This window comes from Hemiscyllium ocellatum, chromosome 9, assembly GCF_020745735.1.
Source record: "Hemiscyllium ocellatum isolate sHemOce1 chromosome 9, sHemOce1.pat.X.cur, whole genome shotgun sequence".
NCBI lineage: Eukaryota > Metazoa > Chordata > Chondrichthyes > Orectolobiformes > Hemiscylliidae > Hemiscyllium > Hemiscyllium ocellatum.
The window spans coordinates 100,525,000-100,542,824 of NC_083409.1; the positions used below are offsets into that span (position 1 = coordinate 100,525,000).

The 17,825-nt window shown below is 46.3% G+C and overlaps 1 protein-coding gene across 3 annotated transcripts in view; it reads left to right on the plus strand.

Annotated features, from left to right (window-relative positions):
- LOC132818842 (kynurenine--oxoglutarate transaminase 3-like) overlaps positions 1–17,825 on the plus strand; it is a 76,717-nt gene that overhangs the window by 10,582 nt on the left and 48,310 nt on the right. For all 3 annotated transcript variants that reach the window (XM_060829975.1, XM_060829976.1, XM_060829977.1), the window contains 2 exons: positions 3,305–3,363; positions 16,530–16,680. In XM_060829975.1, the coding sequence (XP_060685958.1) occupies positions 3,305–3,363; positions 16,530–16,680 (210 nt within the window). The remainder of the gene's footprint in view (positions 1–3,304; positions 3,364–16,529; positions 16,681–17,825) is intronic.

Sequence of the window (17,825 nt, forward strand, 5' to 3'; positions counted from 1 at the left end):
ATGGCGAAACTTTTTCCCGAAAAAAATCATGCATCTTTGCTTTGTGCTATTTTCCTGCTTGCAAAAGGTTTCCTGGGAATGCTGTACTTTCCGATAGTAGTCATGATTTGGAGATGCCGGTGTTAGACTGGGGTGTACAAAGTTAAAAATCATACAACACCAGGTTATAGTCCAACAGGTTTAATTGGAAGCACACTAGCTTGACAATCACCTGATGAAGGAATGTCGCTCCGAAAGCTAGTGTGCTTCCAATTAAACCTGTTGGACTACAACCTGGTGTTGTGTGATTTTTAACTTTGTACTTTCCGATAGCGGGGTCTACCTGTATCTGGTTTGCAAAGACAAGTTGGAGTCTGTTTTTGTGCTGTACATCTCTATGATTCTATATCATCTTGAAGTGATGCCAGAAACCAGTGAAACGCTGCTAGTTAAAGAATAGCCTATCAGTACTGCCCTTCTACTCTTTCTCCTTGCCTCCTGATCGGCTGGGCCATGGGTGGTGCCATTAGTTTGGCTCTTGCTGCATCTGCCTTGACGGTGACCGGAATGGATGACTGGTCAGTGAGCTGGACCTCTCTGCAGGCTCCTGCACTACCTTCTTGATCCTGTTGGTGTGCCTGGTGGTCTCTCACTCCTGCCTGCAGGCCCCTCACTGAATGGTCTCTCCACGTGGCTGATCATGAACCTCAGTGACTCAGGAGTTCAGGTCTGGGCAGCCAGTCTGTCTGTCTATCTGTCAGCTCATCTGGGTCACGTGAAGTGTCCGCAACTCCCCATGTGCCATGGGACTGGTATTCAGTTTGGCAGGAGCTGCTCTGATGTGTCACAACACTATACTTTTAAAATTACTTTACTTTATCTTGCTTGATTAATATAAACTGAATATTAGTAGAAATTCCTTACCCTTGAACTGCTAAAACCAGTAAAACCATCCGGTCTCAGCTGCAATCCAGATGTCTTGCATTTTGGTAAAGCAGATGAGGGCAGGACTGAGAGAAAGTGAGGACTGCACTTGCTGGAGATCAGAGTCAAGAGTGTGATGCTGGAAAAGCACAGCCGGTCAGGCAGCATCTGAGGAGCAGGAGAATTGATGTTTCAGGCAAGAGCCCTTCATTAGCCCTCCTGATGAAGGGCTTATGCCCGAAACGTTGATTCTCCTGCTCCTCGGATGCTGTCTGGCCAGCTGTGCTCTTCTAGCGCCACATTCTTGACTTAATAATGAGTGCCCAAATTAGAGTAGTTTTGAAAAGCAGCAAATGGAAAGTGAGAAAAATAACTTTTTCATGCAGTGAGTAGTGAGACTCTGGGATGTATTGTCTGGAAATAATGTGCAGGATCTCAGAGAATAGGCAGGAGTTTGGCACCAAGACTAATATGCTCCCTCTCCTGTGCCTGCAAAACCTTACTTTCCCTGGGCTAGGTTAGCAATTTACATTTTTTCAGCGTTGCTGAAGCTGAAACACAGTCTCTAACTGCAGCTGCTAACAACCAATAAATTCTCAGCTTTCCTATGCTGTCACCCTTGGACTTTGTTTTAGAAACTCAGCCAGGTCCTCTGCAAGAGCAGCAGCGCATGCTCGTTCTCTCTCTCTTTCCACTGGGGTAAGTAAAAGACCCAGAACCCTGATCTCTCTTTATCTGCAGCCCAGGAAAGGCGATCTTTGGGTGCCCAGCTCTAGTTGCCACCACCCCTTCCTCCCGACTGAAATGGTGACTGTCTTTCTTTTCTTCTGTTGATATCTTTGAGTCGCTTTCCTGATCCAGGCCTCAAAAGTGCTGGCACTGAATCCAATGGTTTTGTTCAGATGTACACTGCATGAATCGTCTCCACATTCACGAAGCAATGTGGCCTCTTGCCTCTCGGGAAGCAGCTGCTTTTAATACCATCCATGTTGGTGCACACTATTAGCTGTAACATGTTGCACGTTTCATCTTCAAATATCCAAGAGTGAACTGCTAAAGGCCAATAGAACCAAGGGTCTCAGCTACAATCTAGATGTCTTGCAATTTGGTGAAGCAGGCAAGGGCAGGACTGAGAGAAAGGGAGGGCTGCAGATACTGGCATTCAGAGTCAAGTGTGTGGTGCTGGAAAAGCACAGCGGGTCAGGCAGCATCTGAGGAGCAGGAGAGTTGAAGTTTCGGGCATAAGCCCTTCATCAGAAATGTAGAAGGGGGTGCCCAAGGGGGCTGAAAGATAAATCGGAGGGGGCTGGGGCTGGGGGAAAGGTAGAGTCATTGAGGAAGGAAACAGATCCTTCGGTCCAATCAGTCCATGCCGAACATAATCCCAAACTAAATTAGTCTCACCTGTATGCTCCTGGTCCATATCCCTCCAAACCTTTCTTCTTCATGTATTTATTCAGCTGTCTCTTAAACATTGTAATTGTACCCACACCCACCACTTATAGAGTCATAGAGTCATAGAGATGTACAGCATGGAAACAGACTCTTGGATCCAACCCGTCTGTGCCGACCAGGTCTGGTCCCTAACCCAATCTAGTCCCACCTGCCAGCACCCGGCCCATATCCCTCCAAACCTTTCCTATTCATATACCTATCTAAATGCCTCTTAAATGTTGCACTTGTACCAGCCTCCACCACATCCTCTGGCAGCTCATTCCATACACGTACCACCCTCTGCATGAAAAAGTTGCCCCTTAGGTCTCTTTTATATCTTTCCCCTCTTACCCTAAACCTATGCCCTCTAGTTCTGGACTCCCCCACCCCAGGGAAAAGACTTTGCCTATTTATCCTATTCATGCTCCTCATAATTTTGTAAACCTCTATAAAGTCACTCCTCAGCCTCCAACGCTCCAGGGAAAACAGCCCCAGCCTGTTCAGCCTCTCCCTATAGCTCAAATTCTCCAACCCTTGCAACATCTTTGTAAATCTTTTCTGAACCCTTTCAAGTTTCACAACATTTTTCCGATAGGAAGGAGACCAGAATTGCACGCAATATTCCAACAGTGGCCTAACCAATGTCCTGTACAGCCTCAACATGACCTCCCAACTCCTGTACTCAATACTCTGACCAATAAAGGAACGCATACCAAACGCCGCCTTCACTACCCTATCTGCCTGCGACTCCACTTTCAAGGAGCTATGAGCCTGCACTCCAAGGTCTCTTTGTTCAGCAACACTCCCGAGGACCTTACCATTAAGTGTATAAGTCCTGCTAAGATTTGCTTTGCCAACACATTGGAACTTCTGCTTGCATTTTAATTGATTGAACCTAATGTTATTTTATTAAGATCTGTGATTACATAAAACTGAATTAAATTGCCCAATTGTTTCAACTTTGCAGATGAATTTACTCAGGCATAAAAATGCAAAAAGGATTGAAGGCCTCGATAAGAATGTGTGGTAAGTGGTTCCATTTAGAACATTGCAGGTATAAAACGACTGTTTTAAAAGTCGTCACTGCTAATGAGAATTGTCTTTCTCCAGCTCTAAGCTGAGTGAACACAAGAATTTTAGGGCTCCCGTAAATATTTGTTGGATTGTGGTCTAGTTAGGTGTGTGACTACATTGGAATGTGCATTGAAAAGCAACAGGCCTTTTAGCTCACCTGTCGTGTACCTGTGTTTATGATTCACATGAGCCTCCTCCCACATTATCTCACCTATCCTATCCTTCTATTCCTGTCATCCTCAGGTGTTTATGTAGGTTTACCGCTAAATGCATTTATTCATTTTGACCACTTTCACATCTTTAATGGCAAAAAGAGAATAATATGAAAAATGTTAGCTCCCAAAGAGTTACTGAAGAATTTGTAATGGACCATATTTAATTAGGGGTAGCAGGCAATATCTGTGCTTGCTAAAGTCATTACAGGGCCATTCTAGTGGGACCTTCATATAAAATTTGTTTGTGCACAGATCCTGTATCAGTCGCTACTGGAATGAATAATCCCTCAAATAATGTTTAAATTCGGAAATATCTTGTTGGACTCAGAGAATTTACCACCTTGAATGTTTTATGATATTTCATGTCACGTTTACAACTGATTGTGAGATAAGGTGCTTTACAAGCATTTAACTGATTAACCCTGTTGCTGAGTCAAATTATCTGGGGAAATGTTGGGCAGCTGTATGGTAACCCTCACTGAGTTAATAATCCAGAGGCCCAGGCAAATGCTTAGGGGATATGGGTTCAAATTCCAACACGATAGCTACTGGAATTTGTGCAGTTAAAAGCCAGTCTCAGTGATAGGGCCATGAAATCATAAAGACACACATAATTCCAAACCTTTCACTTCCATCTAGAAGGGCAAGGGAACACCATGGGAATGAGATACACATGGGAACACCACCACCTGCAAGTTTCCCTTCAAGCCACTCACCATTGGAAACATATCACCATTTCTTCATGGTCACTGGATCAAAATCCTTGAATTTCTTTTTCTAATACGATTGTTGTTAGAATCATAGAACACCTACAATGCAAAAGCATGCCATTCAGCCCATTGAGTCCACACCAACCCTCCAAAAGCATTTCATCCAGGCTCACCCTCTACCCATAATGTCACATTTCCCATGGCTAACCCATCCAGCCTGCACATCTCTGGACACGACAGGCAATCTAGGATTCGAGTAGAGTGGTGCAGGAAAAGCACAGCAGGTCAGGCAGAATCCGAGGACCAGGAGAAAAGTCAATGTTTCGGACTGGAGCCAATTCCTGATGAAGGGCTCCTGCCCAAAACATTGACTTTTCCTGCTTCTCAGATGCTGCCTGACCTGTTGTGCTTTTCCAGCACCACTCTAATCGCCAGTCCCCACTTTCGCCTAGGCAATTTAGCATCACCAATCCACCTAATTTGCAGCATCTTTGGACTGTTTGAGAAAGCCAGAGCACTCAGAGGAAACCCCGGCAGACACATGCAAACTGTGCACAGAGAATTGCCTGGGGGTGAGAATTGAACCCACCTATCTGGAGCTGTGAGGTAGCAGTGCTGACCACTGAGCCACTGTGCTACCTTAAGTGTAGTAGGTTGTACCTACACAAGTTGTACCTATATTAATGGACTGGAGCAGTTCAAGAAGGCACTTCACCATCACTTTCTGAAGGACAGCTTGGGATGGGCAATAAGTGCTGGCTCAGCCAGCGATGCCTGTATCTCATGAATGAGTAAATAAATTCACTAATATACTTCAGGAAAGGAAATGTGCCATCCTCGCTGGGCTTAAGTGTAACCCTGGATTCACAACAATGCAGTTGACTCTTAGCTGTCCTGTGAAGTGATCCAGCATGCTGCTCAAATCATGAATGATTAAGAATGGGCAATAAATGCTAACCTTGCCAATTGCACCCACACCTCTTGAAGGGATTTTTTTAAAAAACGTACACTCACCTTATAATCACCACAACTGCTCAGTCATAAAGCTGGTAAGAGTGTTATTCCAAATGAAGTAGAGAGTCAGACATCATTATTATTTACATTCATTCATGAGATGTGTTTATCTCATGGCATTTTTTAAAATGATCTCTAATGATGGTGAGCTGCTTTCTTCAACCTCTGCAAGGGGAATAGTGGTGTTCCTGGATTACTATTCCAGAATCCCAAGGTAACGTTCTGGGGAGATGGGTTCGAATCCCAACATGGCAGATGGTGAAATTTAATATCGAGAATTGAAATCTAGTTTAATGGTGACAATGAAGACACAGTCAATTTTAGGCAAGTCCTCCTGGTTCATTAATACCTTTTATGGAAGGAAATTGGCTTATCTAAATGTGATGTTAGACCCACAGCAAAGTGGTTGATTATTCTTTGCTCTCTGAATTGGCCTGGCAAGTCATATGGATCAAGAGCAAAGGGGTAATAAATGCTAGCACAGACAGTGACATCACATGAATTTTTTTTATAAAGTCTTTGGGTCGAAGCACATCTGAAGTACGATAAGGAATTTCCAGGATTTTGATCCTGTAACAATGGAGGAATGGCAATGTAGTTCCAGAGAATTCCTGCACGTGCAGAAAGAGGCCATTCAGCCCATTGAAGCTGCATTGAACATCCAGAGAGCATCCCCTGAACCTCATAACCCTGCATGGGGTTTTTACCTTGGCAACCCACCTAACCGCTCTGTTCATGAAGAATGGCTAAAGAAGTTCTGAAGAAGTGTCAAATCAGACTTGAAATGTTAATTCCGTTGCTGCCTCTGCAAAGCTCTGCCGAGTTTCTCTGACATTTTTATTCTAACACCTGCTGGCCTAGCCAGTGACACCAACATCCCGTGAATTAATGAACAAAAACACAGCAGGTCTGGAAGCATCTGTAGAAAGAGAAACAGAGTTCACTTTTCTTTTTCAACAAATGTTGCCAGAATTCCTGACTAGTTTCTGTTTTAATTTCTGACTTCCAGCATCTGCAGTAGTTTAGTTTTATGATAGAATTTCATGTTCAGTTTGCCATCCCTGAAAGGTTCCTAAGCACCTCGGCAAGTGTTGGCAATCCAGTGTTGCCCCTCACCAGCAGCATAATGGTACAGCAAGCACAAAGTCATGCTTCCCACAGTATACACTAGCTTGGCTGACACACATCGATCTCCAATCTACCTCTCACTCCAGTCACTATTTAACCACCAGGCCACAGACATTACCTGTTTGTAGCTGCATCCTGTCTGAATACTCTCTAAGTCACCACTACACTGTCCCCGATGCCCACTGCATACCTGCAGCTTGTTATTGTCCTGTAAATGAACGTCACGTACAGACAGGAGACAGTGAGGTCTGCAAATGCTGGAGATCAGTGTTGAGAGTCTGGTGCTGGAAAAGCACAGCAGGTCAGGCAGCATCCGAGAAGCAGGAGAGTCAATGTTTCGGGCTGCATCATGTACAGACGGGCAACCGGACAGTTCCAAACATGAGCTTTTATTGCAGACAGCAAAAGCAAATGTGAACCAAATCAATAAAGGCTGAAGTTTATCCCAAAAATGCAGATTTCAGCATCATCTCCAGCCAATGATGGCATACAGTACCCAGCTCCCATCCATTGGAAGGGGCTGTTGGTCAGGTCCTGTCTGGTTTGTAGCATTCCTCACAGCTGAGCTCTGTTATAGACAAGGACAGCTTGCTCCCCCCTAGTATCTTCATCCTCTTCTGATAAGAACTAGGTGCAGGAGTAGGCCGTCCGGCCCTTTGAGGCCGCTCCGCCACTCAATAAGATCACGGCTGATCTTTTTGTGGACTCTGAACCACTTAGCCGCACTCTCACCGTATCCCTTAATTCCTCTATTGTTCAAAAGAATTTCTACCTTAGCTTTAAAAACATTTACTGAAGTAGCGTCAACTACTTCACTGGGTAAGGAATTCTATAGATTCATAACCCTCTGGGTGAAGAAGTTCCTTCTCAATTCAGTCTTAAATCTGTTTCCCCTAATTTTGAGGCTATGCCCTCTTGTCCTAGCTTCACCTGCCAGTGGAAACATCCTCTCTGCTTCTATCTTTCATATTTTTATATGTTTCTATAAGATCTCCCCTCATTCTTCTGAATTGCAATGAATATAATCCAAGTCTACTCAGTCTGTCCTCATAAGCCAACCCCCTCAACTCTGGAATCAACCTAGTGACCCTCCTCTGCACCCCCTCCAGTGCCCGTACATCCTTTTTCAAGTAAGGAGACCAAATCTGCACATAGTACGCCAGGTATGGCCTCACCAGCACATTGTACAGCTGCAACACAACCTCCCTGCTTTTAAACTCCATCCCTTTGGCAATGAAGAACAAAATTCGATTTGCCTTCCTAATTACCTGTTGTACCTGCAGACCAACCCTCTGTGATTCATGCACAAGGACACACAGGTCCCTCTGCACAGCAGCGTGCTGCAAAATTTTACCATTCAAGTAATAATCCTTTTTACTGTTACTCATACCAAAATGGATGACTTCACGTTTGTCAACATTGCATTCCATCTACCAGACCCTTGTCTACTCACTCAATGTATCTATATTCCTCTGCAAAGTTTCACAGTCATAGAATCATCGAATCCCTACAATGGGGAAAGAGGCCCTTCGGCCCAACAGGTCCACACCGACCCTCCAAAGAATAACCCACCAAGGCACATTCCCCTGTCCCATATTTGCCCCAGATTATTGCACATCCCGGGCAATTTAGCTTGGCCAGTTCACCTAAACTGGATTGTGGGAGGAAAGCAGAGCACCCAGAGGAAACCTACACAGACACAGGGAGAATATACAAACTCCACACAGACAGTCACCAGAGGTTAGCACTGCTGCCTCACAGCGCCTGGGACCTGGGTTCAATTCCTGACTCAGCCGACAGACTGTGTGGAGTTTGCACGTTCTCCCCGTGTCTGCGTGGGTTTCCTCCGGGTGCTCCGGTTTCCTCCCACAGTCCAAAGATGTGCGGGTCAGGTGAATTGGTATGCTAAATTGCCCGTAGTGTTAGGTAAGGGGTAAATGTAGGGGTATGGGGGGGTTGCGCTTCGGCGGGTCGGTGTGGACTTGTTGGGCCGAAGGGCCTGTTTCCACTACTGTAAGTAATCTAAAAAAAAGACTGGAATCAAACCCAGGTTCCTGGTGTTGTGAGGTAGCAGTGCTAACCACTGAGCCGCCATGCTGCCCAGGTCCTATTCTCTCTCTAGTTATTCCTTTTCTTTTAATAAGCTTAAATAATCTTTTTGAATTCACTCTAATCTTGTTAACCAAGACTATCTTGTGCCCTCTTTTCACCCTCCTGATTTCCTCCTTCAGTAAAACTCCTGTTCAGGCAGTATCCGAGGAGTAGTAAAATTGACATTTTGGGCAAAAGCCCTTCATCAGGAATAAAGGCAGAGAGCCTGAAGGGTGGAGAGGTAAGCTAGAGGAGGGTGGGGGTGGGGAAAAAGTAGCATAGAGTATCATAGGTGAGTGGGGGAGGGGATGAAGGTGATAGGTCGGGGGGTGGGGGGGAGGATGGAGTGGAAAGGTGGAAAAGAAGCTAGGCAGGTAGACCAAGTCATGGGGACAGTGCTGAGCTGGGAGTTTGGAAGTGGGGTGAGGTGGGGGAAGGGGAAATGAAACTGTTGAAGTCCACATTGATGCCCTGGGGTTGAAGTGTTCCGAGACGGAAGATGAGGCGTTCTTCCTCCAGGTGTCTGGTGGTGAGGGAGCGGCGGTAAAGGAGGTCCAGGACCTCCATGTCCTCGACAGATTGGGAGGGGGAGTTGAAATGTTGGGCCACAGGGCGGTGTGGTTGATTGGTGCGGGTGTCCCAGAGATGTTCCCTAAAGCGCTCTGCTAGGAGGCGTCCAGTCTCCCCAATGTAGAGGAGACTGCATCGGGAGCAACGGATACAATAAATGATATTGGTGAATGTGCAGGTAAAACTTTGATGGATGTGGAAGGCTCCTTTAGGGCCTTGGATGGAGGTGAGAGAGGAGGTGTGGGCACAGGTTTTGCAATTCCTGCAGTGGCAGGGGAAGGTGCCAGGATGGCAGGGTGGGTTGTGGGGGGGGCGTGGACCTGACCAGGTAATCACGGAGGGAACAGTCTTTGCGGAAGGCGGAAAGGGGTGGGGAGGGAAATATATCCCTGGTGGTGGGGTCCGTTTGGAAGTGGTGGAAATGTCGGCGGATGATTTGGTTTATGCGAAGGTTGGTAGGGTGGAAGGTGAGCACCAGGGGCATTCTGTCCTTGTTACGGTGGGGTGGGATCTGAGGACGGAGGTGCAGGATGTGGACGGGATTGTATTCGTTGCTCCCGATGCGGTCTCATCTACGTTGGGGAGACTGGACCCGCACCAATCAACCACACTGCCCTGTGGCCAACATTTCAACTCCCCCTCCCACTCTGCCGAGGACATGGAGGTCCTGGGCCTCCTTCACCGCCGCTCCCTCACCACCAGACACCTGGAGGAAGAACGCCTCATCTTCCGTCTAGGAACACTTCAACCCCAGGGCATCAATGTGGACTTCAACAGTTTCCTCATTTCCCCATCCCCCACCTCACCCCAGTTCTAAACTTCCAGCTCAGCACTGTCTCCATGACTTGTCCTACCTGCCTATCTTCTTTTCCACCTATCCACTCCCCCCTCCCCCTGCTGACCTATCACCTTCATCCCCTCCCCCACTCACCTATCCTATGCTACTTTCTCCCCACCCCACCCTCCTCTAGCTTATCTCTCCACCCTTCAGGCTCTCTGCCTGTATTCCTGATGAAGGGCTTTTGCCCGAAACGTCGATTTTACTGCTCCTCGGATGCTGCTTGAACTGCTGTGCTTTTCCAGCACCACTCTAATCCAGAATCCTGTTTCCAGCATCTGCAATCATTGTTTTTACCCAGTAAAACTCCTGTACCCGTTTGTATCTCCAGGGATTCCCTTGATCCCAGCTGCCTGTACCCAAGCCTGTCTCCTTTTTACTTGGGTAATTTTCCAAAGTTTGCTGGATCATGGGTCAGTCCTCTGCACACTTTGCTCTGCCACTCATCTTAGTGTTAACTTCAAAATTTGATACCGTACACATAGTCCCCAACTCCAAATCATCTATATAAATTGTAAATAATTACAGTTCCAAGACCAGTCCCTGAGGCACACCACTAGTTACTGATTGCCAGCCAGAATAGCACTCATTTATGAGATTAGATTAGATTAGATTTTCTATAGTGTGGAAACAGGCTCTTCGGCCCAACCAGTCTACACCAATCCTCCGAAGAGTAACCCGCCCAGACACATTTCCTTCTGACTAATGCACCTAACACTATGGGCAATTTAGCATGGCCAATTCACCTGGCCTGCACATCTTTGGATTGTGGGAGGAAACTCTGAAGATGGACAAGGGAGATCCAGTAGATGTAGTGTACCTGGACTTTCAGAAAGCTTTTGATAAAGTCCCACATAGGAGGTTAGTGAGCAAAATTCAGGCACATGGTACTGGGGGCAAAGTACTGACTTGGATTGAAAATTGATTGGCTGACAGGAAACAAAGAGTAGTGATAAACAGCTCCATTTCGGAATGGCAGGCAGTGACCAGTGGGGTACTGCAGGGATCAGTGCTGGGACTGCGGTTTTTTACAATATATATTAATGATATAGAAGATGGTATCAATAGTAACATTAGCAAATTTGCTGATGATACAAAGCTGGGTGGCAGGGTGAAATGTGAGGAGGATGTTAGGAGATTACAGGGTGACCTGGACAGGTTAGGTGAGTGGACAGATGCATGGCAGATGCAGTTTAATGGGATAAATGTATGGTTTTCCAGTTTGGCGGCAAGAACAGGAAGGCAGATTACCACCTAAATGGAGTCAAGTTTGGTAAAGGGGCAGTACAAAGAGATCTGGGTGTTCTTGTACACCAGTCAATGAAGGCAAGCATGCAGGTACAGCAGGTAGTGAAGAAGGCTAATAGCATGCTGGCCTTCATAACAAGAGGGATTGAGTATAGAAGCAAAGAGGTTGTTCTGCAGCTGTGCAGGGCCCTGATGATACCGCACCTGGAATATGTGTGCAGTTCTGGTCTCCAAATTTGAGGAAAGACATTCTGGCTATTGAGGGAGTGCAGCGTAAGTTCACGAGGTCAATTCCTGGAATGGTGGGACTATCTTATGTTGAAAGATTGGACCGACTGGGCTTGTATACCCTTGAGTTTAGAAGACTGAGAGGGCATCTGATTGAGACGTATAAGATTATTAAAGGATTGGACACTCTGAAGGGAGGAAACATGTTTCCGCTGATGGGTGAGTCGCGAACCAGAGGACACAGCTTAATTATAAGGGTAGGCCATTTAGGACAGAGATGAGGAGAAACTTCTTCACCCAGAGAGAGGTGGGTGTGTGGAATGCTCTGCCCCAGAAGGCAGTGGAGGCCCAGTCTCTGGATTAATTTAAGAAAGAGTTGGATAGAGCTCTCAAGGATAGTGCAAATAAAGCAGGAACAGGATACTGATTGAGAATGATCAGCCATGATCATAATGAATGGTGGTGCAGGCTCGAAGGGCAGAATGGCCTACTCCTGCACCTAATGTCTATTGTCACCCAGAGGAAACCCACGCAGGTATGGGGAGAATGGGCAAACTCCACACAGACAGTCGCCCGAGGCTGGAATCGACCCTGGTGCTGAGAGGCAGCAGTGCTAACCACTGAGCCACCGTGCTGCCCCACTCTTTGTTTCCTGTTAGTCAAATAATCCTCTGTCCATGCTAAACATTTACCCCTAACACCATGCATCCTTATCTTATGCAGCAGCCTCTTGTGCAGCACCTTGTCAAAGGCCTTTTGGAAATCTAGGGACATCACATCCACTGGGTCCCTATTGTCCACCCTGCTCGTAATGTCTTCATAGAATTCCAAAAGATTTGTTAAGCATGACCTGCCCTTCATGAACCCATGCTGCATCTGTCCAAGGGACAATTTCTATCAAGATGCCTTGCTATTTCTTCCTTGATAGTGGACTCAAGCATCTTCCCCACTCCAGAGGTTAATTCCCTGCCTTTTGTCTACTTCCCTTTTTAAACAGGGGCAGCACATTTGCTGTTTCCAATCTGCTGGGACTGACTGCTTCTGCTCTCCAGTCCCTCAGCCTCCAGCACATTGTCTTGTTGCCTGCTGCAGTTGTAGAATACAGCAGACCAGGATGAAGTGGCACACTCTGTCCAGGATATACTAGTGGGCAACCTCCAGACTGGTTCACACAAAGGAAGCACATGTACTCCACCATGGCCCTTGTTGAGGCATGCATGGCGCTGTATCAGTGCTCCTTATTAGTGAAGGGGTTTTGCAATGGTGTCATGAGCCATGGTAGCACTTTTCTCCCAGAGACCAGCCTTGTAAAGCATCTGGATCCTCAAATACATCAGAGTGCTGCCCATGGCATATTGAATCATGGCAGCTTCCATGCTAGCAGGCACACACCTCCAGGTAACAGTGACCACCTGAACATTGACCAAATGAAACATCTTCCTGTGGGTTGTAATATGGCCCCTTCAGTGCCATGTGTGTCCAGTTGAAAATACCGTGCCTGGGGGAGTGTTGCTGTGTCCCTGAAACCTGGGGGGTGCCCTGAGGTGATGAGGTTATGGATGGTCTCGGAGATGATGGTTAGGTGGTGGGAGGTGGGGCCTGAGGTCATGAGGTTATGGATGGTCTCGGAGATGATGGTTAGGTGGTGGGAGGTGGGGAACAACACGACGGTTGGAGGAAGAGCGCCTCATCTTCCGCCTGGGAACCCTCCAACCACAAGGGATGAACTCAGATTTCTCCACTTTCCTCATTTCCCCTTCGCCCACCTTGTCTCAGTCGATTCCCTCAAACTCAGCACCGCCCTCCCAACCTGCAATTTTCTTCCTGACCTCTCTGTCCCCACTCCACTCCGGCCTATCACCCTCACCTTGACCTCCTTCCACCTATCACATCTCCATCGCCCCTCCCCCAAGTCCCTCCTCCCTACCTTTTATCTTAGCCTGCTGGACACATTTTCGTCATTCCTGATGAAGGGCTTTTGCCCGAAACGTCGAATTTCCTGTTCCTTGGATGCTGCCTGACCTGCTGCGCTTTAACCAGCAACACATTTTCATCCCTGAAACCTGGGTTGGAGCACTGATCTCATCGCGGGGAAATGAAGTGAACTAGTGTGCTCTTGCACAATTGGCATCATTCTGTGGCCTGTTGCATTGTGGGAACATAACAGCGAGATCCCACATGGGTCAACTGTTGCTCCGTGGAAGGAGCCAATCACATTGACATTCAGAACAGCAGGTACCTTGACAGGGGAGAGTGGCCTCCCATTCCTACAGTATCTGGCACAGTGTCCTGGGACAGTACAGACCTTACACCGGCACTATTCCTCGCTCATGGCCAGGAAATGGAGTCTGCATCTCCTGAGAACCCATGCCTCCTGAGAAACCCCCTGAGCTAGGTGCTCCTTGTTCTGGAGTGGCTTGCTGCTGTTCCTAGACTTTCTATTGGTCCTGTATCCTCCTGTATCCACCTTCACTTTCTAAGGAAGACAGCCACAGCAAGCTATATCCCACTAATGGCAGGACTTAGTTGGAAATGACCTAGTTTGAGAACACAAAAAGATTCTTAGATCTCAAAAGAGTGATTGATGACATATCCTGTAAATGAGGGCAAAACTCGTTTCTCTACATATAGAGCCTTTCTGCACCCTGATAACGAGGGATATGTCTGTACCATCCATCACATTCTGCTTCAGTCAGTGCAGCAATTTGGTGAAGGTGAAACTGCCACTGCCAGCTGATTGACCCCCCCCCCACCCCACCCCCAACATCATCAAAAAGGGATTATCTGCAGCACCCTTCCTAGCCCAGAACCTACATCGAATGCTCAGCTTTTCATCCAGTAAGGCGATTGTAACACTTGGAAGAGAGGTGACAAAGTAGCAGCCTGCAGTTCACTCAGGACACTGAGAAGTTGTACATAATTGATTGTCTTTAGCCAGCGTTAGCATTTTGTAACATCGTTGCTGCAAACTACAAAGCCATTGAGGTGCCCATGTTTAATTTTCAGCCAGTAATGGCATGTAGTAAATTGCCTTTGACCAGCATTGGATGTTGAAGCACCTTCACTCTGATGCCATGCGGATGAGTGATGATGTGATTGCAGGTTAAACATAGTTGGGCTTTGCAAATGGCTGTTTGTATATTTGTTCCTTCAGCGTCCTTGTGTCCTGACAACATGGAATGCACGCTTTTGCTCATCAAACACTAACTCCATCCATCCCGGGAATTGACCATTTTCTTGTAGTACATTGTATCCAGTGAACAAAACGTTAATGTAAGGATCACGGCTCATGGCAGACGCTATTATCCTGCTGAACCCCCGGAATCTCTCACATCCTCCCATAACCCCCCACTCAACCATGTGGAGAGCTGCCACATTGACATTCAACTACATCTGTCCTCCCTGCCCCTGAACCCTGGCATTACACCTTAAAAAGGGCCATTCTCATAGCCTGTCATGCCCTCTGAAGGTATTCTGCACACCCCATTCACATTGTATTCATACCCCCAACCACTGTCCTTGTTCCTACAGTGGCTAGTATTGCTGCCTCACTGCACCATGGACTTGGGCTCAATTCCAACCTCAAGCGACTGTCTGTGTGGAGTTTGCACATTCTCCCCGTGTCTGTATGGGTTTCTTCTAGGTCCTCTGGTTTCTTCCCACAGTCCAAAGATGTGCAGGTTAGGTGGATTGGCCATGCTAAATTGTCCAAAGTGTCCTGGGATCTGCAGGTTCAGTGGAATAGCCATGGGAATTGCAGGGTGATAGGGCAGGGAGAGCTGACTGGAATGATGTTTGGAGGGTCAGTGTGGATTTGATGGGTCGAATGGCCCCTACACCATAGGGATTCTGTGATTCTCTGAAGGTGCCTCTGTTTCACCCTAGCTTTGACTCCCTGCCCATTTTTGGTTTTCTCCCACTTCTGCCCCTAATAGCACCTCCTTACACCTAGACCAAAAGATGGACCCAGAACCTTATCTGCCCCAGATCTCTCTGACTGACTTTAAGCAGCCCCAAGACATGAGTGACTAGACCCCTTGCCATGTACCTTGAAGCTCCCTGACAAACAATATGTGATTCCCCTGTCAGCGTACAAGGGTCCTATCGGACTGACCGCTGCCTACTCCCCGTCTGTTCTAGGAAATGTCTCCTGAATGTGAATTTCCCAAATGGATGACTAACTGTGGCCATGGCCCTGGACAATATACTGACTCTGCCACTGACTGACTGTACTGGGAACCCTTGACCGATGATGCCCACTGGTCTTTGCCTCCAGCACATAGTCTGGTGTTTAGGTTATGACGCCACCCTTTCTAATTAAGTTCCCTTCCCAGCTCCAAGCTTGTCACCTCCAGGAACAGAAAATTCAGCTGTAGGTTTTTAATTTAATTAATTACATTTAAAGTTCCACTGTTGACATGCTGGAACTTGAACTCAGTTTCCAGATCATTAATCAAAGCCTCATGATTACTATTTCAGTACAATATAACTATTTTGGTATCCTGCCAAGTCCCATTCACTCTGATTTCTAAATAAGTACACAGTAGATTTGCTCCTTTTATGATTGAAAATAAATAGTAGTCTGCGCTGAGTGCATGGGGGAAAGGACCTGGCATACTCTTTTCAGTTATCTTTTTTCCTGTTGTCACTGGCTGGGCCAACATACCTAATTGCCCAGAGAACAGTAAGGCATTAACCACATTGTTGTGGATCTGGAGTCATATATAGACCAGACAAAATAAGGATGGCAGATTTCTGAAAGGACTTTAGTTAACTAGATGGTTTCCTTTATGATGGTTGCCATTGAGATAGCTTTTTGTTTAGTCCAGATTTACTTTGCATTAATTCCAAATTCACCATGGTAGGATTTGAACCAAGGACATTGGCCTGTTGTTCTGCAGTCAATATCCATTGACACTGTCATTACTTGGCTACCTATGCATTCACTCATCTTGGGTCTGATGCAGGATTTGCACTTGAACCTGTCCTAACCTAGCTGCCTCTACAGCAGGTCCAATGAGTAAATTTTCCGCCAATAACTCTATTTGTTAAAGCATTCCCTGTATTTTTGTTTAGGATTGAATTTAGTAAGTTGGCTGCTGCGCCAGGAGTGGTCAATCTCGGTCAGGGATTCCCAGACGTGCCTCCACCTCCTCATATAACAGAAGCCTTGGCTAATGCTGCAGTGGGTGAAAATTTCATGCTGAACCAGTACACAAGAGGATTTGTAAGTTTTTCACGTGACTCTTTTGATGTAAAACCCATTTTCCACTTTGTAGTGCTGAGCTGTGCAACAGTGCTTTATGCTATCATTAGATTTTTAAAAATTGTTACTAGTTAATGCAAAGTTAAATTCTCACAAAACCAATATTTGCCATCTCTGAATTACTCCAAATTCTTAGTAAGTTACTGAAGTCACCAATGAGGAATTAACCATGATTGTGGTTAACTGCTGTTTGTGTATAAATTAGATTGGGCAAAACAGCCAGACATTCTCCCCAAAAGCACATCTGTGAACCACTGGCTTTTTGTAACCAGCATCATAGTGGTATCTGAAACCCAATTCTCCACATCTCTGGATTACCACAGTACCTTGTACAATGTTTAATGTGTAAAGTGACCAGAGATATAAAGTCTGCTTGGTGCTCTATCCTATCTTAAACAACATTTTATTCATAAATAACTTCATTTTCTGCTTGTATCATGACTAAGGCTTGGAAAAATCACAAGACACAATTGTCATCTTGAAAAACAGCCCTTTATCCCCACTCTCTGCCTTCTGCCAGTCAGCCAATCCATGCTCGTACCTTGTTCCTACTACCATGAGCTCTTATCCTATTTAGCAGGCTCCGTTATGACACTTTATCAAAGGCCTTCTGGAAATCCAAATAGATCATGTCCATTGGCTCTCCTTTGTCTAACTTGCTCATTACCTCCTCAAAGAATTCTAATGGATTTGTCAAGCATGATATCCCTTTGATGAAGCCATACTGATTCAGCCCTATTTTACCATGCACTTCTAAATACTCTGTTAATTCATCCTCAATAAAGGGTTTTGAAATCTTCACAACAACAGAGGACAACTGGCCTAACATTTCTCTCCCTCTGCCTCCTTCCCTTCTTTAAACCTCCTTTACCCATTTTCTTTTCTGCTAGGATCCTCCCTGACCCAGATTCCTTAAAAATTGCCACCAGTGCCCTCACAATTCCCTCAGCTATCTCCTTCAGAACTATGAGGTGTAGTCCATCTGGTCTAGGTGATTTATCCACCACAGACCTTTCAGCTTCCCCAGTACCTTCTCCTTAGTGATGGCCATTACACTCAGCCCTGCCCCCTCACTCTCTTGAAATTCTAGTGCGCTTCAGGTGTCT